This window comes from Ictidomys tridecemlineatus, chromosome 12 (assembly GCF_052094955.1).
Source record: "Ictidomys tridecemlineatus isolate mIctTri1 chromosome 12, mIctTri1.hap1, whole genome shotgun sequence".
Taxonomy (NCBI): Eukaryota; Metazoa; Chordata; class Mammalia; order Rodentia; family Sciuridae; genus Ictidomys; species Ictidomys tridecemlineatus.
The window spans coordinates 84,238,917-84,262,426 of record NC_135488.1 but is presented as its reverse complement, the minus strand read 5'-3'; the positions used below and the strand labels follow the sequence as shown (position 1 = coordinate 84,262,426).

The 23,510-nt window shown below is 38.3% G+C and overlaps 2 protein-coding genes across 13 annotated transcripts in view; one reads left to right on the top strand and one right to left on the bottom strand.

The window, feature by feature from the left end:
• The window catches only part of LOC144369383 (uncharacterized), a 48,097-nt gene extending 25,125 nt beyond the window's left edge, over positions 1 to 22,972 (bottom strand). For 3 of the 7 annotated variants that reach the window (XM_078029259.1, XM_078029261.1, XM_078029264.1), the window contains exons 1-3: positions 22,195 to 22,972; positions 21,317 to 21,522; positions 7,624 to 7,698 (exon numbers count right to left, since the gene is read on the bottom strand). In XM_078029259.1, coding sequence (XP_077885385.1) covers positions 22,349 to 22,972 — 624 coding nt within the window. In that variant the 3' untranslated portion in view covers positions 7,624 to 7,698; positions 21,317 to 21,522; positions 22,195 to 22,348. The remainder of the gene's footprint in view (positions 1 to 7,623; positions 7,699 to 21,316; positions 21,523 to 22,194) is intronic. The other 4 variants (XM_078029260.1, XM_078029263.1, XM_078029262.1 and 1 more) reach the window with 2 other exon arrangements.
• Positions 22,288 to 23,510, top strand: part of Socs5 (suppressor of cytokine signaling 5) — a 57,009-nt gene continuing 55,786 nt past the window's right edge. For 2 of the 6 annotated variants that reach the window (XM_005324498.5, XM_078029256.1), the window contains exon 1: positions 22,900 to 23,039. The gene's annotated coding sequence lies outside the window, so the exon portion shown is untranslated. Of the gene's footprint in view, positions 22,419 to 22,610; positions 22,751 to 22,899; positions 23,040 to 23,299; positions 23,448 to 23,510 lie in introns of those variants that run through there. The other 4 variants (XM_021725836.3, XM_021725835.3, XM_005324497.3 and 1 more) reach the window with 4 other exon arrangements.

Here is a 23,510-nt window from a genome sequence, read left to right as displayed (position 1 = left end):
TCAGGCTTTTTATCCAGACATTGCCTTGCTGTATGACATTTCTAATTGCAAAAATAAATAAACCAGCCCTACTGCAACAAATATTCTCTACCACTTTCCTTTAAAATCTTTCATTGCCACATTCTCTTCCCTCATTTGGGTTTTCTATATACCGTAACGTGGTTACTCATTTAGGTTCTCATAAGCAAACAATACACAAAATAAATGTAACATTTCCTCCTATAAAACAACACATAGCAAACCCTCTTCTTATTCTCTATGCATCCCCATTTTCTCTTTAATTTGCTTCTGCTCCTGCACTAACCTCCATTTTTTCTTCTGGCTGGTAGGGGTTCTTGTTCATCTTTTCTTCACATGCCATATATTTAAAATATAACAAGAAGAAAATATCTCCCTTCCCCAGTTGAAGTATAGCTAATGCAAGGAGAAATAAATAAGTCTCTTAAAGTCAAATAAATTTTAGTAATTAAGTTCCCTCATATGGAGGGAACTTAAAAGTAGAGCTTGTGACATTTCACACTTCACAAATGCCAATCCCCAAACTTGAATTTAGGTAATAATTAACTACTTTAAAACCAGATTCTATAATTTCAGAGATGATTTATTGTGGTGCTTTGCATGTAGGAAACACCTACTAAATACTTGATGGATCCTTACTCTGATAACTACATAAGAAATGTCCCCCCATCCTGTAGGTTGTACATCTTTTAAAAATAAATAAACAAACAAATAAACAAATATTTTGATATATAATTTATATGTATATATTTTAACATACTATATATATGTGTGTATATGTATATATTCATATAATAGTTGTGGATTACTCTTTATTTTTATTTATTTATTTTTATGTGGTGCTGAGAATCAAACCCAGAGCCTCACAAGTGCTAGGCAAATTCTCTACCACTGAGCCCCAGCCCCAGCCCTAGGTTGTGCTTCTTAATGTAGGTGTCTGGTGAGTGTTCAGTGAGTTCTATAAATGTTTTTAATGGAAGGGAGGAAGGAAGGAAGGATGGATGGATGGATGGATGGATGGATGGATGGATGGATGGATGGACGGACGGACGGATGAAGGAAAGGAAGGAAACTATGTGGTAGACTAGTAAGGAATGAGATGGTCTGTATGGGTTTTAAGTTTTTAGAAGGTAACTGTCCTATAGGACTATCTAAAAGGTCTGTGGGATAGTAATCAGTAGAATTCATATGAATCTGACATATACATTTAATTAAATTCACGAGTTCTACAAAATGATGCTTTTTTTGATGTTTTATTCGTGTATCTTTGAAAATGGCAATACTGAACTCTTTCACTCAGGAGAAGTACATTTGATCTAGTCTAGAGAATCATCACTGACCTACAACTCCCCAAAGAAAGCCTCTACTGAGTTTTCATCCTGAGTTTCTAGTGACAGTTTCAAAGCCAGCAGGACTGCAGATATGTACATGGGAACCTCTCCTTTACATAATCAGGCCACTGAGTAGGTGGCATCACATTTCAGTGAGTTGAGAGTGAACACAACATTCTCAGGGACAAATGTTGACCGAAGCATAAGCAAGGAGATGGCTGAATCTAATATTCTGAAATAAATGCTCAGTCATTTACCATGAACCCATCTACACTCTAGTTGGGAAGTCAAACACAGAATGTTTCCTCCTTCTATCTTAAACATCTGAATTAGTTGATCAGTCAATACTATTTCAGTTGCTAGTTTTAGAGGCCTTAGATTTATTTTTTATAGTATATACACATAACCAAATGATGAGGTCCAAAACTAGGTTTTTTTTGGAGGACATAACTAAAAATTCCTTCAGAAGCTCCTTGTTAATAATAAGTCTATTGAAATACGGGAATAAATAAAAACCAACTGTCCTTCTCAGCTGACTTAACTTTTGTAAAAAGCTGAAGAAACATAGACATGTGACCTGTGGTTTGAGAAATGCCCAAATAAACTTCTTCAACATGTTTGAATCCAAATTTGGCTCTACAGAGATCTGTAGTTTCTGCTTCAAAGATGCTATGGCTTATGGGAGAATTAATATGTATCTGCCTCCCAATTTGGTCTCTAAAAGCCAGCATGCTCCCTGTCCTTTACCTGCATTAATCATCTCGGAGTAGCCCACAACAGTTCTATAAAGATTCTAAAGAATTTAAAATCCCATAAGCCCTTATTTACAAAATTCTTTGATTTTGATTCTGAATCAGAATACCTAGGATGTATATAGCCTCTTGCATGGATATTCCAATGTTTTCCTTTTACTGTTTAGAAATAGGAAGTCTTCATTAATTTCAAGCAAATGTCCACATGAAGTATATCCTTCTCCAAGAAATTTAGTAATATTTATCAAATTTTAAAAAGAGTAGGAGAATTCCAGAATGATGGCAGAGAAGGAAACACCTTTCAAAATTTCCCTGATTCCTTTCACAAAAAGAGGAACCAGACAGAAAAACCAAAAGTTCTTGGAAGTATTTATGATAAAGCTAGGTGACTAAGGAGTTTTATAAACTTGAGAACATTAGCAAGAGGGGATTAGACACAAGACCTGCATGCTATCAACACCAATCATAAAGGAGAGGGAAGAATGTATCTAAATAAATATGGGTAGAGCAAAGCCCACAAATAGCCAAGATCTCCACTGGAAAGTGTAGCAGGCCAACATAGCAGCAGTTGACTCTAGAGGGATTTTGACCTTTTTGATAGTAGATGAGTGCATGGAGCTCAAAGTGAGAACTTGAGGAACTGAAACAGTCTCTCCTCTATGAACTGTTGAGACTGAATAACGAGAGGTATCTTTCCAGGTCAGGGACCTACATTAAGGATAAATTTTTTAGGATTGAACCAAAAGTAAGCTGAGTTAGAGCAATAGAGACCATGAGAAATTTCAGATCGAAAGAGGATACACAGAGCCAGGAAATCCCAGAAAGCTCTTTTTAAAAAAGTTACAAAACAGAAACCTCTATCTTACCTTTTCTGACTTCTAAACATTCTGCCTTCTGAAAGTTCAGGAAAACTAATTTTACATAGAAACAAACAACCTAAAGTATCAAGCTCAAATCCCACACAAACATTATTTGATAAAAGAGAATAGGAAGTGAGTAAGGCAAATCCTCAGACAAAATCAAACATTAGCAAGAGGGGATAGCCACAAGACCTGCATGCTATCAACACCAATACATTTAGAAAGTGAAATAAAAGACATTAGAAAAAGAACATATATCAAAAGTAGAAAAACTTGGAAATGAAGAGAGAATTTAGGAAAGAATCTGAAATTTTTAAAAATTTAGTTTAGAAATGTAAACAAAGAAGGAATGCAAGAGCAAAGAAAGATGACAAATAATAAATACATAGCAGGGTGCAGTGGTGCACGCCTGTAACCTCAGTGGCTTGGGATCGAGAGTTCAAAGCCAGTCTCTACAAAAGCAAGGTGCCACGCAACTCTGTGAGACCCTGTCTCTAAATAAAATACAAAATAGGGCTTGGGATGTGACTCAGTGGTTGAGTGCCCCTGAGTTCAATCCTGGTACAAAAAACAACAGCAACAAAAATACATATACAGTAAAAGCAATGTAATCTTTAAAATCTATGTAAAATGAAGAAAGAATTTAAAAGATTCAAGAGAAAGTTACAGATATGGATGGTGGCAAAGAAGGTCCAACATACTATAATAGGAGTCCCTGAACAACAGACTTAATGTAATGGAACAGCACAAATATTCCTATAAAAATGCTTATGAAACTCTCTTGAAATTAAAAGAGATGGGTACAGAACTATATAGAAAGAATACACTGTGCACCCTGGATATTGACTTAGAGAGATATACTAAGCCATTTTCTAATAAAATCTCTGAATTGTAAGGAAAAAGTCTTTTGAGCATACAGTTTTAAAAGGTGGTAACTTTTAAGGGAAAGAAAAACAGCATCTGATGTTTCAACAACAACACTTATATCTAAAGGAAATGGAGTAACATATTTAAGATTCATAAGAAAACATGAACTGAACATTTTATGTGGAAAAAAATGGACCTTTAGGTAGAAATGATACAGACTGTCTCAGATAAGTAAGAACTCAGGGAATTTTGTTCCTTTCTGTGCCTCTGTTAGAAACAAGTTTCAGAATGACCAGACACATCAACCTAAAGACCAGTGGTAAGAATGAAATATCTAGGTACTTGCAGAAGTAATATTAAGTGAGGAATAAAAGGTGGCATATTTTCTATGTAATGGCTATATACTCTGATAATATAGATACAGCTAAAAATTACTTTTGAAAAATAGAGGTAAATGTAGAGAACAAATTTTGAAAATGTAACCTTAGTAATCTTATTGGTTGTGGTGCTACTAGTATTGCTCTGAGCCTTTTGCAATTATAAAAAAATATAATAGTATTAAATTTGAGTTGGAATATCAAAATGAACTCATAAAGTATTTTATCTTTAAAAATAGGTATTTTCTACCTCTGCCCACTGAAAATCTCTAGAAGTCATGACCAACATAGTAGTAATAACTTTGTAGCTAGATTCTGGTTTTTGAAATATCACTTCCCACTAAAAGAAACCATAGCTTGCTGGAGAAATAGCAGATTCAGGTCTGAGACATAACATGTACAATGAGAGCCTAGAATATCTGGTCATATAATAAAGAAGAGATCAAGGATGTTGAGTCATATCAAAAGGATTCAAGTGCTAATAGAAGAGGCTCTCCATGGCCAAAGATGGAAAAGATTGAGCTGCCATAAAGACAATGATTGCAATGGCTCAAAACAATAAAATATGTTGAGTACATGTACAAATACATGCATACATGAGTTCAGAATAACCAATATAAAGTTGCTTTTGTAGGACGACAGGAAACATTATCTTGAAAACTGGTAAATAAATGGAAAGAGCCAATTTGCCTTTCCTGTCTTATACCACTGATTAAAAAATAAATAGATGAAGGGAAGTATCTTTTTATAGAACTATTCTAACTAATAAATTAGAAAGAAATGACAGAATTATAATATTCTGTAGAATGTACTAAGTTAACAGATCTGGGCATTAAACACCAATGTCTGCTAAAGTCACAGAGAGAGACAACCAGACATCATGTACCTCTTGAGGTACCTCCCACCCATCATTGTCTTGCCAAAGGGATCAAACCTGAGTCTTATCACGCTTCCAATTCCAGTCCCTGGTTTGCAGGAAATACCAAGGGCAGAGGAATGTGCGGAGCCCTGTCAGGAACTAGCAATCAACACAATCCAGGAAATATTAGGTCAAGTGTTGTGGATTCTTCAACAATTAAGAATTGTACAGGAAATTTTGGAGGGGAAAACTGTAGGTTTAACAAGATTTGAAAGACATATTAGAATTCTAAAAATGGACAAAATTAAACTGAAGTGTTTAGGGATCCTCTTCTGATAGTAAAGTCACAAAAACAATAGATGGAAATCGGTACTGTGGTTACTTTCAGTGGAAGGGAGACAGTGGTGATCATGAAAGAGCATGTGGAGGTCTTCTAACACGGCTGACACATGTTCTGTTTCTTGATCTGGATGATGCATAAAATAGCACTGCCTCACAACAATCCTTTAAACCCTGTATTTTTTTTGTTTTGTTTCCTATATTTGTATTTTATTTTAAAAATAAAAAGAGGTTTTAAGATTTAAAATGTTCATATCCTTTGGCATAACAATTCTACCACTAGGGATTTGTCTATAAGATTAACTCATCAAAATTCACAAAGATGGGTGTGTTCACTGTAGCATTATTTATAATAGCTAAATAACTGGAGTGGTAATGGTGAAAATAAATATCTGTTAGTTAAGGACATGTGAATAAATCATAGTATAGCCATATGATGGAATATTATGTAGCCAAAAATTTGAGATACATATTATTAAACATATTATTAAATGAAAAAAAACATATTATTAAATGAAAAAAAAGAGCAAGGGGTAGAACATTATTATAATACCATATGTGCAAAGAAAGAATACATGTTATATTAGAACTGAAAATATCTGGAAGGCTACCTAAGAAACTGTTAAATTCATTATATATGGAGGTGAAGTGGGACTGGGGCTGAGGTCAAAGAAAGAGAATTTACTGATAATTTTCTATGTTTTTATACCTTAAGAATATATTTTTTTATTTTTAGTTGTAGCTGGACTCAATACCTTTATTTAATTTATTTATTTGTATGTGGTGCTGAGGATCTAACCCAGTGCTTCACACATGCGAGGCAAGCACTCCACCACTGAGCTACAGCCCCAGCCCATGTTGTATAATTTTTAAAATCAGGTTTGGTTAAAAAAAAAAAACTGTGGTCCTTTATGGTCATTTTGAATCATGGGTAATATGCCACAGAAATGAGATTTGTTGAAGAAAAAAATCCATTTTCCATTTGTGAAAAAATGGAGTTAGAGTTTCTTTTATTAGAAACCCTGGGTTGTTACAAAGTTGGTAACTGGCTGTGACTATCTTTGGAAAACCCCAAGTCATACCAATCTCTTCCTTCTCCTCTTGGATACAAAGGCAAGTATTTCTGATGCTCAGTTTCTAAGGGAGTGAAGTACAATTGTGACACATGATATCATAGTAGACTATAATAAAAAGAGTTGAAGCAATTCATTTAACCACATCTACTATGTGTCAAACCCTGTGGTAGACACTGGGGATACAACAGAAAACATGACAGATAAAGTCTCTGCCTTCACAGAGCTGGCATTCCAATTAGACATGTGACTGAATATTTCCTTCACTGATTAAAATGGCTTGATCACTGGCTAAGAAGATCTGGATCTCTCAGTGGCACATGAATCATTTAAGTAAATAGAACCATTTACTAATGAAGGCAAAAGACATGAATTATATAGATTTTTGGAGCATTTTTCTCCGAAGAAAATATTTCTGATCTTGAGACGGCAGTGTACTGTTTATATGCTATACAATTAAGGTTGATGTGGTAGGCTGCTTTGAAGATGGTTCCTAATGATACTGCTTTCCAGTCTTCACATCCTTATAAGATCCCCTTCCCTTGAGTGTGTGCTGGTCCTAGTAAATTCTCATAAAGAGAACATTGAAAAAGTGATGGACAACAATTCTGAGGTTAGATTACAAAAGACTGTGACTTCCATCTTCCTTGCCCACTCTTTTGGCTTTCTCTCACACATTTGCTTGGAGAGAAGCTGAATGCAATGCACTGGAAGCTAGGAGAGGACTTCATGGCATATGGCATAGAATTGTGGCCGCCTCTGGCCAACAACCATGGAAGGAGTGAGGTCCTCCTCCAATAGCCCATGGGGGATTGAAAGCCTGGGTGAGCTGCAAAATGGATCCCATCAGCCATAAGTGGCTAACCAACCAGCTGATGCCTTGATTACAATCTTAGAAGAGATACTCAGCACCCAATAGGAGAAACCAGCTAAGCTGCACCTAGATTCCTGCCACAAAGGAACAATAATGATGCTATTGTTTTAAGCTTTAAGTTTTGGGATATTTGCTGCACAGAAATATGTAACAGGGTTAACTAAACAATCATTCCCCTTTGGAATTAGACCACATAAAGCACGATATTTGCCTTTGGGAGCATCCCGTGGCACATGGGGCAGATGTGACAAAGTCATAATGTAATATACTCACCTGAGTCACTTTGCTTCATTTCAGTTGTTTTTAATGAGCTGAACTTGTCTCAGAAGGCTTTGAGTTCAAAATTGGCTTTAACAAAAAAGAAAACTAGATTACCCTTTCTAGCAATGAGTTTTTCTTTAATCTCATATTTATTTAAAAACTTCAATTTGAAAGAGATTTCATTAAGAATCATCTCAGACTCTTGATTTATTATCTTACATATTATGATTATTTTCTGTACTCCTCTGCTTTTCTCTATTGTCTGTATTCTTTACCACTTTTTAGAGCTCTTCTTCATTTTTTAGCTTTTGGTTGGAACATAAGGATCTACTTGAGTAAGATTTCATATTGTTCCCATCTCAACATTTATTTTTTTTTACTTTCTTTTTTTAAATTTTTGGATAGAACTACACTTCCTTATATTAATTTCTCTGAAAACGTTGTATGATTTACTTTTATTTCTCATTGAATGAAGAAAGAAATAATAAATTTGAGAATTTTAAGTAGTTTCTACTGGGAAAAGACAATTTGCGTTATTTTTTAGAGAAAGTTCAGATCATTGAACAACTGAGGTTCACCAGATTTAGGAGGTCATGTATTAGAGAGAGGCCTTTGTCCCTCCAGTATGATGATGCCTTGGCTAAATGGGAGATCTTAGAAAGATAAGAGAAAAGGGAAGATGTGGGTAGCATTTTATATCGTTTTCCAAGTTCTGAGAAAGCCTATTTGGCATGAAACACAGTGATCCAAACATTATTTTGACTGAATCAAGAACACAAGCTCCCTAAATTAAAAAAAAGAAGAACAAAACAAACATTACTTTTTCTCCTAAAATATTTAATATGAGAAGCAAACCACAGGCAGGAAAATAACCTTAAGAGAACATGGCAATTATTTATGTCAGAGAGAGAGAGAGAGAGAGAGAGAGAGAGAGAGAGAGAGAGAGAGAATGTCAAATAAATGCTTTCAGAAATGAAAGAAGCTGGCAGTGCCTGTGCTAGGCTTTTCCTTGCACTAAGTATTTTGCCTGTTTTCCAGCTGTAACATAGTCTTGGAACTACAAATATGCCTTTCACCATCAAACCATAGCAACAACAATAAAAAAATTGCATGAGATTTTAAAAATTGTGTTTTATCATCAACTCCAAGAACAGATGTAGTCCCAGAGAATGAGAGGACCAAAGACCTCTGGTTATGTGGTGTAACTCTAAGTTGCTCTTCTGACACCAAATAGGGAATGAAAGATATTCCTTTCCAACTTGGAAGAAAATGTTTAGGGACTTGGGAAAGGGCACCTGATAATTTTCAAGATGTTACCAATCTTTCTCAATAAACACCCCCATGGGAAACACAGGGCACACAAAGGGATGTTGTGGAAAAAACATGACACAGATGGCTGACAAATAGCAACCCTTGGTGAATTGAGCTCGAAGAAAGCACATTTCTATAGTATGCAAGATTTGTTTAGGCTCATTTTCAAAATGTAATAAAGAGACAAATTAATCATACTAATGGTCATCTCACCACATGGCTCTTTTAAGATCTTTAGAGTATGGTAATTTGATTTCCCTGCTGGATGACAGGAAATTGAATTTGGTTCATTCCTGGAGTATCTTTGTATTCTCACTGAGGACCATGACATTCTTAGGAAGAACTAGAGCATTGGGTGGCTCTTCCCCATTAGTTAGCATGGGCAAGTCCCAATCTTCAAGATCCCTTTGGATTTACCCTCTGCTATTTTCAGATAAGAGGACTCTAGTAAAGATCCCGCCTCCCGAAGGCATATATAGCAAGGGGTACTGCCAAGAAGTAGAAGGCTGTCCTTGCTGTTTCTGGAATCATAGACCTTTCTAGTTTGGGGCACTATGGCTCTCCTCAAACCCTATTCTTCTCTGTAGATATTCAGAAGCAAAGCATGTCTCTGGCGGCAGACACACAGAGCCATCTAGAAAGAGCCATCTTTGGAAAAGAGAAAGGACATAAATAAGTTTTTCTCAGAATTTTTTTTATAAAATGATATTCCTTTTATTTTAATGCTCATTTTAGAGTTGAGGCCACTGAGACATGGGCATAATGACCAAAGGCACACAACTAGTTACTGATAGGACTGGCTCTTTCTCCTGTATTATAATACCTTTTCATTTTTCTAATTTCCAACTTCTGTTCAAGTCTAAATCTGCTGTGTTAATTGAGATTTAAGTCCTTACATGTAGAGTTTTAGACATATTTGGAAACGTCTTTTAAACATGTTGATTCACTCAAGGCTGACTTATTTGTTAAAGCAAGAATCACTCCACCCTGGGGCATATTCAGCAGGATGCAGAAATAATCACATTGTGTTCCATTTTTCATGGCTTTCTTGATATTTTCACACAAGAGAAATTTGGTTTCTCAGGGTGCACAGACTCCCAATGGCCACCAAAAGGTGCAAGGCAAAGTAAGAGATCTAGGCACCCTCCACAGACACCCTAGAATGACCTTTTGGGACCTGATTCTTTCTGTGGCAATGATGTTCTTGGACTAGGTGTTTTGGGAAAGGCATGTTAATGTGTGGTTGGTTTTGATTAGCTGGCAAGATCATGTCCTTCTCCCATGGTCTCTGAGTGTCACTGTTCAGCAGCATGTAAACAAGGAGATGAAGAAGGAGCAGTGTTGTGTCTAATTTTGAGAATAGGGTGCAAATGACACATACCAATGGCCAGTGCAGGAACACCTGGGTTGTATGATTACCTCATAAATTATAGGCATGGTCCAATACTTTCCCAATTCTTTCTTCTAATAATGAACTGCAAGATAACAGTGTGTACCATTGTGCTTTATAATGTAGACAGACAATACAGATATTGGCTAACTTGGTTTGACATGATCAGCTGCTTTTTTTTTCCCCCCAGCCAATCTAGCAGAAAAGAGTTGGACCACTATGGGAGTTTCATGAGTCTTTCCAGCACTTTTTTGTCCAGCTCATTAATCGGCAGCAGAATAGCCAAGGGACCATGTTATTTCCCTTATCACAAAGAGGTCTCTGGTTGTGAGTGGAAACAAAGTCCCATCATTCCAATTCTAATTGATTAGTTCTTAAGTCATTGCTAAATAATGATTACCAGTCTCCCAAATCCACAAAGTCCCTCTCTTTATCACAGATTCCAGTGTCTTCTTGTATAACTTTAGATCCTACCGCCAAGGCTTTCTGATCCCAATTTTCCAAATCACCTCAGTTCTTCCCACTTACTTGTTCATTCCATATCATTTTCTTTGCCCCCTTTTCTCTGGATCCCTTTTTGTATGGTTCCTATGTCCAGGTGTACTGATGTGTGTAAGAGAAAGAGAACACATCAGGTTAGATCAGTATATTTCTACTAATCCTAGATATAGGGGTAGGTTTTTAGAGTTGCAAGAATGTTTGGACAGTATCAAACTTAAATATTGCTTTTCTGTTTGTAGTTTCCTGTGACATATCCAAATAATTAATGGAAAAGATTTTTTTTTTTTTAGTTTTAAATAAGCTCTGCTTTCTGTCAGCAATGTTTAAGGCTACTTCTTGCCAGCTTTCCACTTGGTAGAAGATGCTTCCTAAAGATGCACTTTTGTGAAGCCTCTGCAGAACCAGCATAGATGAGACCAAATCATGATTAAGATTCTTGATGGCTTCTCCTTTTGCCAGTGTAGCCCTGTGTTTCCACTTGTTGGAAATGCATCTGCCTGTCAATGTTTGAGAACACACACCAGCACCTTTTTGATATTACAGACTCACAGTGTCCCATTTCAAGAATGCCAGCATTCATAATTTTTAAGACTCAAACTTTCAAGAAATGAAAGCCACTGAATTTCACCACATTTTAAAGTAGAAATGGTAATATTACACAGCTAGAAATTTCTAAAAGTAGGATTGGCAATAACATTATTTAGACTAAAAATGGGCCCTTCTAAATTCATGACTTATGTACCAGTTCCAAGTTATGTTTCTAATACATTCTTTAAGTTTTAACCATCTTGGGTTTTGTCCCAGAAATTCTGAATGATTGAGAAGATACAGAAATTTACAGAAGTTAAAATTGAAACAAAATGTTTCAAAACTCAGGTAGACATAAATTATGTTTATTACTGTGAGGAAAATACTCTTAGTTGCAACATCTCTTACTGGAAAATTTTTGAATTTTCTAGATATGACTAATAAAATTTATGAGGTATAATTTCACAAGGAAAAAAGAGTTTTGTTTTGAAGGTAAAGTAGAAAATCACAAAAGGAACAAATGAAATTTTATAGAAAACATCTATTGACTTATTTGAGCAAATGAAATACATTAAATTTTTGAAATGTAAACATGCATGTTTATTATTTAGTTTCTGATATTGAGTTCTTTTTATTTTCCTACAGAGTTGCTTGTGGAATCCATTATTTTGAAAACTGCTATTAGAACATGGACTGTCAATAACTTGATCCTAAGGAAGAGAGGATACTGAGTTAGGAACCAGATGGCTTGGGTTTTATTCTCATGCTACTACTTAACCTGGTTTATGACTATGATGATATCTCTTTAACATTTTGGACCTCCGTTTTCTCATCTGGTCAATGGAAATAATAAATACTTAATTTCCAGACCTCTTAATATCGTTGAGAGGATCAAATAAGGTCCTAGTTGATAAATCACTTTGAAATTATAAAATGTTACACAATAAAAGGCATTCTGTTCATTATTACCTCAGAATTCCTCTCAGATTACATTGCTTCAAATGCATTATTTAGGAAAAGTACAAACTTGAATGCCATATGGAGTCCTTGTTGACACTGCAGATGTTGGTTAATTTTAGATTCTAAAAGAACAAAAGAACAGAAGCACTACCAGGCAAATTAGCCTCTCTTTAGCTTTTTCTTCGAAGTCTCCTATTATCCCAATATTAAACTAAAAATGGCATTCTAAATATTATAGAAAATTACATCATTTGAAGCATTGAAATTCTGTATATTCAAGCCCTTTTGTAGAACACAAGTTTATTCCCTCCAAAGCACATTGCCAATGAATTTAATGCTATAAGATTATTATTATTATTTTTGCAGACCAAGTAAAAGGATTTAAGTCTTAAACTCTAAATAATAAAGAGCCAGGGGAAACATTAAAGTCTCAGAAGAACCACAAAAATATATGCAATCCATTCAGGTGCCCATAGTCTCTCTTAAACTAATGGAAAACTGAACTAAGCTCAGCCAAACTTGGAATCTGATTCTGAAGATCTATTCATATTTTTAAGAGGGAATTTCTTTGTAGAAGAACAGGTGTAACAGATGTACACATGCTCAGGACACCTGTTTTTATAGGCCCATCCAGTTTAGAAGACCTGTCCTGTTCCCATGTGCCACCTGTATAAGACATCTCTTTTCATGTTATCCAATTCTCTGCTTACACATGCATAAGAAAGATGTTTTTGCAAAATATATAGTTGGCATCTGTCACTCTACCTTTTGTTTGCATACCATCTACTCACAAAAAATATCCCAGAACAAGCTAAGTGTTTTGAAAGTGCCTTGAAATTTTGAAAAATTTTAGAAACAATGAAACAAAGGAATCTTGATATTAAAGAATATCTACCAGGTTACCCAAAGCAGTTCAAAAATGGTCCAGTTGATGTTGAGCCTACATTTTGATGTCATTTTCCAGAGATTAATTCATCCCAAGACTGCTCACTTAAGTCTTAATGCCTTAAAAAACATTAATAGACTATCACTCTAATTAGAACTAATTTCAGAGGCCATAAATATTTTCCCATAAAAAACTTGTTCCTCTGGGCTGGGGCTGTAGCTCAGTGGTAGAGAGCCTGACTCTCACATGTGAGACACCGGGTTCGATCCTCAGCACCAAATAAAAATAAATAAAGATATTGTGTCCATGTACAATTTAAAAAAATTCTAAAAACTTGTTCCTCTAAAAGAGGCACCATTGCAAATAATATTTTAACCTACATTTTAGTAAGTTGATACTATATATTTTAAGTATGCTCTCATGAGAATAATAAATATTAAGAATAAATCCAGGGGCTGGGGATGTGGCTCAAGTGGTAGCACCCTCGCCTGGCATGTGTGTGGCCTGGGTTCGATCCTCAGCACCACATACAAAGATGTTGTGTCCGCCAAAAACTAAAAAAAATAAATATTAAAAAAAGAGAAGAAATCCAAAGGGAAGGCTTTTTAATACTCCTTATTTGGATGTTGTCTACACTGACTTTTAGTATTAAGAATATTATTAATCCATCCACATGGGATGGAAACAAAGAGAAATTCTATGTGAAAAGATAATTTTATTTTTGAATAATGACAGAACTGTGGATGTGTAGGTTTTTATTTTGTTTTGGTACTGGGGATTGAACGGAGAGAATGGTTTACCACTGAGCTAGCTACATCCCAGCCTTTTTTAAAATTTTTGAGACAGGATCTAGCTAAGTTTCCCAGGCTGACCTTGAACTTGTGATTTTCCTGCCTCAGCCTCCAGAGCTGGGATTGCAGGTGTATACCACCATGCCCAGCTGGGGTAACTTCTTAAGAAGTACAGAATTGTTAAAGGGGCAGCATTGGGGCTGGGGATGTGGCTCAAGTGGTAGCGCACTCGCCTGGCATACGCGGAGCGCTGGGTTCAATCCTCAGCACCATATAAAAATAAAGATGTTGTGTCCACTGAAAACTAAAAAATAAATATTAAAAAATTCTCTTTCTCTCTCTCTCTTTAAAAAAAAGTGGGGGGCAGCCTTCACTGATGTATCCCTGGTATATATTTCTGCATTTGTATGCGTTCTCCCAAAGATCTCATGTAAATTAAGTACCCTAGGATTATTCCATTCAGGTCTCATACATCTGGAATCTAGAAAATAAGAAAGTCTACAGTGGTAGGGAAAAAACTAGTGTAACGATAGAATACTTAGGGGCTGGGTTGTGGCTCAGTGGTAGAGTGCTCACCTGGCATACATGAGGTACTGAGTTCGATCCTCAGCACCACATAAATGTAAAACAAAGATACTGTGTCCGCCTAAAACTTAGGAATAAATATTAAAAGAAAAGACAGAATACTTACTCTACCTTACCCAGTTATAAAGCACATTTACAAAAATCTACCCACTTCTTCAAAACCTTAAGCCAATTTTCCAAAAGACACTATGAGAAAATAAAAAAATTATTAAGGGAAGTAAGATGGGATTCTAAGGGACTAGAGTTGTGGCTCAGTGGTAGAGCATTTGCCTAGCACACATGAGGCACTGGTTTTAATCCTCAGCACCACATAAAAATAAAAGTTATTGTGTCCAACTGCAACTAAAACAAATATTAAAAAATAAAGTTGTATTCAAAAGATTGAGTTAAAAAAAAGAAGGGATACTAATAAAAAAGTGGTTGAGGGGTACCTGACTCTGGAGTGAAGGCAGCACTAGAACTTTGTGGGCCTGGGTTCATTTTACAAGTTCTCTACTCCAAACCCGATATCCCTGAGACCTCATTCCAGAGATACTTTTGTATGATGGATTAAGAAAATTCAGGTATTTTCTAGTGCTTTCAATTCATTAACTGGGGCATAATCATATATTTTAATTCTCTCTTGGGTCTTCTTTACCTTCCCTCTTCTCCTTCTCCTTCTCTAAAAACATCATTCCAACTATTGTTGGTTTCAGGAGAGGCAGATTGAATATAAAAATGTTTCCTTATTGGAAAAAATACAAAGATGTAATTTACAGGCCAAGAATGAAGAACTACTCTTAATGGAATGTGAAAGTTAATCCTTGGAAAGCTGAGGTTCTAATTTGGAAACCCAGTCACACCATCTTAGAACATTCCTTGGAAGGTTTTATTAAAGTTTATTAAAAAGTTTGGGAGACTTCTGGGAATTTATTCTAAAGATATTCTTGCTTACATACATGCCTTATTATTCATCACAGCATTGTTCATAATAAACAGCAAAGAGTGGAAACAACCCAAGTGTTCATCAATGGAGGAATGGTTAAATAAACTATGGCATATCCTGCAGTGCAATCTATGCAGCTGTTTGAAAGAATGAGGAAGCTCTGCTAGTACTGACAGGAAAAAACTCTTAAGATATATCGCTAGAGGGAAAAGCAAGATGCAAATCAGGGGATACAATATGCCACCTCTTATGTAAGAAGGGGGAAGAGAAAAAAATAGATAAAGACTTGTTTATATTTTCTTGAAGAAACACTGGAAGGATACACAGAGAAAACTGTCTTAACAGTTATCTCTACATATGAGGGTCAATGAGAAACAAACAGGAGGGGTAGGGATAGAGAGGCACTTTTCACTCTGTACCTATTTTCTTTTTTTGATTTGTGAAACATGTGAGTATATTGGTTGGTCAAATATAAACATATACTAAAAAGAAAAAAGCTTGAGAGAAGTCATATGGCAATTTCATAAAATTTATAGTTGCTATTAATCAAAAACAAAAATAAAACCCTGAATCAATGCTCAACCAAAGGCACACCATTGGTATGGTTCAAGCAGGCAGCTCCAGAAGTCTGCACCATACTGAGTCTTATTCTCCTTATCCAAGAACCTTGCTTCTGCCTAGTATTTTTGGTGTCCTTGCTATTTTTTTCGCATATTTTTTTCTTCTTCAAATAAATAAATGGGTCTGGGGTTATGACTCAGTGGTAGAGTGCTTGCCTAGCATGTGTGAGGCACTGTGTTCGATCCCAGCACCACATTAAAAAAAAAAAAAAAACCCACAACTACTAAATAAATAAATAAATAAGAGTATCACGACCTTCTACAACTAAAAACATTTTTTAAAAAAATAAATAAATTGGAGACCCTGGAAGATGTTGCTGAGGAGGATCATACTTAATTATTGACTCGTAAAGAATTACATTAAAGGTTAGAATGTGGATTGCTACACGTATTTATAAATGTCAAGAAAGTTCAGTAGCTCTCTTCTCAAGAAAGTGGGACTTCTGGTTCAAATAGCTGGCGACACTAGGTGTTCCTTCTCTTTTAAATATATATTTTAGTTGTTGATGGACCTTCATTTTATTCATTTATTTATATGTGGTGCTGAGAATCAAACCCAGTGCCTTACACATGTGAGGCAAGCGCTCTACCAATGAGGCACAACCCTAGCCTCAGTGTTTCTTCTTGATACTCTTTCATTGTAACCTGTGCTTAGCTTTGTCATTGTGCCTAAACATTCCACTGAAATTACTAAACTATGAGACAATGTTTCCACTAATCTGTGAATTTTTTTAACAAAGAATTTTATTCATTGAGTTCTGTATTCTCTGCACCTAGCACAGAGACTGCCATGGAACTAGAACTCTAAAAACTGAACTTCCATCTACCTAATTGCTCATCTTCTATTGGCTGCACATTTTAACTATATAGATTAGAATCTTGGTTTATGTTTATTGTTCATCATTGTAATATTTTATGAGAACTATTATTTCATTTCCATATGATTAAATGCCTAGAATAGGGCACTGTTATGGCTTTCCAAAGTTTTTATCCAGTAAATAAAGGCCTCTAAAACTTATCATGTATAAAATATGTATTTTGTCCCTCCAGAGACCTTCTTATGTGACTATTTAACTATAAAGGCATTAAACAATTATACAAAGAAATGAACATGTCATGATTGTCTTTTAAGAGACATTATTAGGCTAAGATAATTGAGGGAATAATTGGGAAAATATAATTCTACAAAAAAATAGTAATTTCTATCATAAAACAATCTATGGAACAGGCAGAGATAGGTGCTATTTTGGGGAAAGAATAGAAAGATGACCAGATGTTTGTTTTGCTCTCAATGTACTTAGAACCCATCAGAAGACAGCTTTGTAATTTTAGTTGTTTTTACTACAATTCTATAAGTAAAATAACTGAGGCTCAGAGAGGTTTTGTGACTTGCATTGGATGGCACAATGAATGACCCATGAGATTTTTTTTGTCTTCTAACTCAGCTCCCCAGTTTTATCCCACCATTGTGTCTATTCAGTGTGATAAATGTATGGTGCAATGCTGGGTGAGGCTGATTGTTACAGGGAGAAGAACTATTTTTACGGTAGAGGTCTGGAAAGGCTTCACTGAGGAAAAGTCATTTAAACAGGCCTGTGGAAAATGAAAAGGAGTGTTTAGGTGGAGGAAGAGGCAGCACAATGCAGGCAAAGAGTGGATGAAAAGCACAGAAAGATGAAAATAAATACAGGACTCCCTGTAATGGGGAGCAGAGGAGTCCAGAGTGGAGGTAAAATATTTTTAATGCCATCTTGCCTGCAGTTGTACAGCCCATGAAAGCAGGGAATTAAAAGTCATACAGATCTAGGTTTCCAAAAGAAATTAGAGTGGCAGATTGGTGCATGAATTGGAGCATGAAGAAAGGAGTTTGGAGTTTTTTGCAATCATGCAACTGAGATAAGTGTCTGAATGAGGACAGTGAAAATGGGAAGTGCCTATTAAAAGAAGTGTGTGTCCTTTAGAATCACTTACTGACATTAGGAGCTGGAAGAGAGAGAGAAGAAAAGATTCTTTTGAAAAACTTCTAGAGTATATGACTTGGTAGATGATGATTACCAAACTGGGGAATACAAAAAAAAAAAAAAAAGGCTTGGGAAGGAAATGGCAGTTTGTAGTTTTCTTATAGTTAAGTTAAAGCATTTGCCACTAGGCCTGTTTGGTTTGAGATGCCTGTTTGTAAGACATCTGTTGACAAGTGAAGTGGGTAGCTGAAAATGGGGATCTAAACGTTGAAAGCAAGGTCAAGGCTGGAAATCTAGATTTTGGAGTCATCTAAACAAAAGTTGAGGAATAGGTGTACCTCAGTGGTAGAGTATTTTCCCAGCATGTGCAAGAGAAAGGGTTTGATCCCCAATAATACCACATACACAAATAGTCCTTCTCCCTGTAACAATCAGCCTCACCCAGCCTTGCTAGGTATGCCAGTTACCGGCATTTGGGGAGTTCTCCATTCAAAATATTTCCTCCTGAAACAACCCACACCTATCCTTGGCCTACCCTTCCTCAGCTCCTGCCTCCCAACCCAGAACCACATGGATCGACTTCCCCATTTGGAGTAGCTGAGACAATAAAGGTACTTGAAGAATATAATATGACTCATCTCCGAACAAAAAATCTCCCTTACTGATTGATTTTAGGCTTATGGCCAATTTGGCCTCCTTCTTTGGCACCATTCCCTCAGAATCACTTCCGAATTATCCTTCCAGTACTCAGTTTAAGATCTACTTTATTCAAGAAACCATTTTTATCTGATAGCAAGAGGTGAAATCTGAACATAAATTCAGCTATCAGTATGGAAAAATCCAGTATGAGTATAAAATCACCAAATTTCTGCATTTATGTTGAACTCTTGAGTTCTGTCATTTACTGCCTTTGTAACTTTGAAGAAAATGGGGATTATAAAGCCTCCCTTGCAGAGTGGTGTGGATTAAATCAGATAAAATAGGTGAAATGCCAACTATGGCACTGGGTAGGTGTTCAGTAAGTGGCAGGCTTCTTGTCAAACCTGACTATGCTTTTTGAATTATGTAGTCTACATGATAAGCTTCTTGAAAGTAAAAGCACTCCTTGTGTTTTATACTCTCACCCTAACTGAGTGCCCTCTAATGTCAGGAGACATTGTAGAATGATGTTTAGGAAGCGAGGAGGTCAAGGATAAAGTTGAAAAGAGTTTATGCAATAGGTATGTAGATGAGAAAAGGCTGTTAATTTGATTCAAAAGTGGTGGCAAAGGTCTTTCTTTACATTTCCTCTAACAATTTACTTAAAATTTTATCTTGCCAAAAAGAAGGGACAGAAGGTCTCATCTTGATGAATGTGGAGCTGTAAAACTATGTGCCAATACACCTGGTATTGATTCATGCCAGCTGGGAGAGGAGCTTGGCTTCTCAGTGTTTTACTACTGTGGTTTCCTGGGCTGGGCAGCTGGGTGCCTAATAATGAGAAAAACCATAATACTTCATAATTATGCACTGCCCTTTGCCAGAACTAGGATTTAATTACAATGACTATGACGGAACTGGCAACATCCCGTTCCCTGTTGGGGTGCAATACCCAAGGGCCTGGAAATATAAAGTGAAGTAGCAACTGCAACCTTCCCCTGCAGGGCCTATCCTGGCAATTCACCCAGACTTCTCTGGGTTTGAGGCTCATCATCTGAAACAGAATACTTATAAATTGCCCCATGTACTCGACACTCTCAAGTAAACTAGTATTTATGAAGTAACTACTGCAATACATGATGAATAGCATTGTGGAATCTCAAGTCTGGAAGGTACCAAAACAGGTGACCTCATTCATAATCCTGTCCCCTGCCTCTAGGTATCATTCCTATTCCATCAAATTGGTGAGTTTCAGATCTTCCCATTCTGATACAGGCTGGAGTTGTTTTTATGGTATCCTGATTCAGGTGTCAGGGGACTCACTGATTCATTTAATACTCATCTTTGAGCACTGCAAGGGCACAAAGATATATAAGGTATGATCTCTGATCTCAAATAGCTTATCGTCTATTTGGGAGATTTGCTATTTAGGCAGCTATAACATAACAACATAAAGATCAGAAAGTCCTTTTAGATGAAAAGGAATGAAATCAAGACTCCAGATGAAAAGATCAAGACCAAGGATCCTGAAAATAAGAAATAATGAGAAGAGGGGCAGGGAAACTGCAGTGAAGAGCTGGGCAACGGACTCTGAGGTTCTGATAGATGTCCCTATTTTATTGTCTTCGTAACACTTATCAACCTTGATTTGTTTTTTTTAGTTATTAATTTATTCATATACCATTTGTCTCACCCTATTCAGTAACACTGTCAGTTTTGTTTACCAATATATCCTGAGCATCTCAAACAATGCCTAGCACATTTTAAGTAAATATTGGTCAAATGAATAAATGGCAATGGAAATGGACAGGAGAGTGCATCTGAAATGCATTCTGCTGTCATATACAACTAAGTAGAACAAATGAAAATAAAATAAACAAAAAGAAAGTGAGAAAGGGTAGTATATGTTGATCTGCTTTCCACCACTGCAATACCTGAGATGATCAACTAATGAAGAAAAAAATGCTTAGGGTTTTGGGAGATTTCAGTTCATGATAGGATGGACCTATTGCTTTTAGGCCTCTAGTAGGGGATGAAGATGCCACATTATGGTGGGACTGTGTGGTGGAGCAAGCGTGCTCACACCATGACCAGGAAGAGAAAAAGAAACAGGGTTCCACAATCTCCTATGAGGGCAAAATTTCAATGAATGAAAACTTCCTATTAGGCTGCACCTCTTAAAGGTTCCACCACCTCTGGATAGTGCCAAGCTGGAGACCAAGTTTTAACATACTGGACTTCGGGGGCATTCCAGATCAATCTACAAGTAGAGATATTTTGAAGCAGTGAGGAAGTGGATGGTGGATTACCCCTGGTTCTAGACTTGGGAAAGTGAGTGGACAGCGATATTGTCAAAGAAGAAAAGGAATAGAGGAGCACATTTTGTATACTTCAGAAAGCATAGGAGGTCCAATTTGGACATGGTGTTGGTAGGCAAGTGAACTGTCCAAAAGGCACATATGCAGATCTGGATCTCACTAAATGTACGTACATTCAGCTTTTGCAAGCAGGAGATTGGTTAGATTACCTAATGTAATAGGACTATGAGCCACCTAAAACTGAAGATCAGAACCTGGGCTTTTAAGGATTGAAGAGACAGAAAAATTACCTGAAGAGAAAGACACATAGGTTAAGGGGTCTGAGTGGAAAGATAAAAACCTTCAAGAAGGATGCAGTTCACCGAATCCACTGAAAGAGATAAAGTCTAAACTGTGAGCCTTGCACTCCATCATATGATGTCACTGGGGTAGCCTTAGGAGGAGCACTCTCCGGTGGACTAGTAGGTAGAATAATTCAGACTTCTTGAAGCACAAACTGAAATAAAGAATGAGAATTTGACAAGGTGTCAGAGGCAAGTTTTTTTAGTTTACTATTTTTAGTTTGGAGACTTTGGAATGCAACCATGGATGTGTAACACTTAAGAAGTGGCCAGTGACTCTGTGAATGACGATCAGGTTTCTAAAAGGCCAGATGGAGAGTCCCGTGGGCGTTACAATTCCTCAACTGCGCTTCTCTTCCTCTCCCTTTCAGCCATTTCTAGGGCGGGGGCCTTTCACTTAAAGTACAAGCAAAAAGAGGGAGACAGAACACCCCTCCCACCGATTTGTGAGTCATCTTTGTGATGGCTGAGAGAGGGAATGGGAAGACTTCAATTAAATGAGGTGCCCGGTTTCCAGTGGATCTTGAAATTTTGTGACTGAGTGGCTCCATGCTGGAGGGAGCTAGGGAGACTCATTCACATTTTCCTACCGGGCGCTCACACCCTCCATTCAGTATTTTCCTCTCCTCCCTCACAACAGTTGAACGCTGGGACAAAGACTTCCCCCGGCTCCTACCTCAGGTTGACCTTCCAGCCCCAAACCCACCACCAGCCCTTCTGCATCCACGTGACTCTCAGCCCTGATGACTCTTTGCCACCCACCCCTCCCCTCGGGCAGCAGCCCGCTTTACCCCGCCCCTCAATCCACGTGACTGCTTCCCTCTCACCTGACTGGCTCCTTCCTTTCCCTGGCCGGACCCGGCCTCCGTCGCAGCTGCCCGACTCCAAAATGGAGGCCGCGCACAGCGCGCACCCGAGCGGCCGGACCTCCCAGGCTCCCGGGCCGCCCCCTTCTCGTTCTCTGCCTCCCTCCTCTGGCCTTCACCTACACGCCTCCGGATTGGCCGCTGGGAATCCCGCCCCACCAAATCCCCGCCTGCTATTGGTCACGGTAGGCTGCCCTTCAGAGAGGCGTGCCCCCGCCCGCCCCCAGCCCCGGGAGGTATTTTCCATTCCGGTGGGGGTTGGGGGAATGGGGGAGGGGAAAAGAGGGAAGAGGGGGAGGTGGCCGGGGAAGGGGGTGGGGGCCAGGCGGGGGCATCCGGCCGAGCTGGGGTCTCCGGGCTCCGTCCGGAGGAAGCGAGGCTGCGCTGGCTGGGCAGTCAGAGGGGACGGGACGCACCGGCGGGCGAGCGGACTCGCCCTCTTGATGACTGAGCCGTCCGGGCCCGTCCTGCCTGGCCGCAGGTGCCCTGGATGAGGCCGACCCGTGCGTCCCGGCCGGTGAGTGTCCCCGCGGTAGTCCAGCCGGCCGCCTGCCCCCGGCCCCTGCGCCGCCGTTAGTGGCCACCTCTCCTTGCCCCAGTGCCCGCGCCCGGCGCAGCCCGCCTCCGGCCGGCGCCTCCGCACCCTGCGGAGGTGGCACGGGCCCTGGGGCCGGGATGGGCCGGCCGGGAAGAGGACCGCAAGCCCGGGCCGTGAGCCGATGCAGACCGCGCGGCGCATAGTAGGAGCTTGCGCGTAGTAGGCTCTCAATGCATTTCTGAAGAATTCCTTTTCGGTTTGGAGGAAGGTAGGGTACCTAAGGGAAAGGGGGTCGTCCCGGGTATTAGGAAAGTGTTCGTGATTCGGGTCGGGGGGAGGCCACCGAGTAGTGGCTCAAGGGAAGGGGGCACCGGTCAAGTCATTTTGGGCTCTACTGCTTCGATCTGGGGAGTCCTCAAGGTCGAAGAGGAAAGGTCCGCTGGGAGATGAAGGAGGGAACCAGCGAGTGTGGATGCGAGAAGTGACTGGAGCATCTCTGCTGGTTTAACCTGAGGTGGTTAGGTTAGGAAAGGATGCGGAGGCGGGCGCAGGGAAGACCCGGTGCAGCAATTTGGGCTCTTAAGATTCTTTGGTGCTGGGATTTGGGTATCGGAGTAGCCAAAGCAGAGTGACTTTGTGGAGAGGGAGTTGCGTTTAAAGGATGCTGTGAAACAGTGTAAGTACATCTTTGGTTCTGAACTTTCAAAGGTTTGGGGGATCAAAATCACGAGTAGGTTTT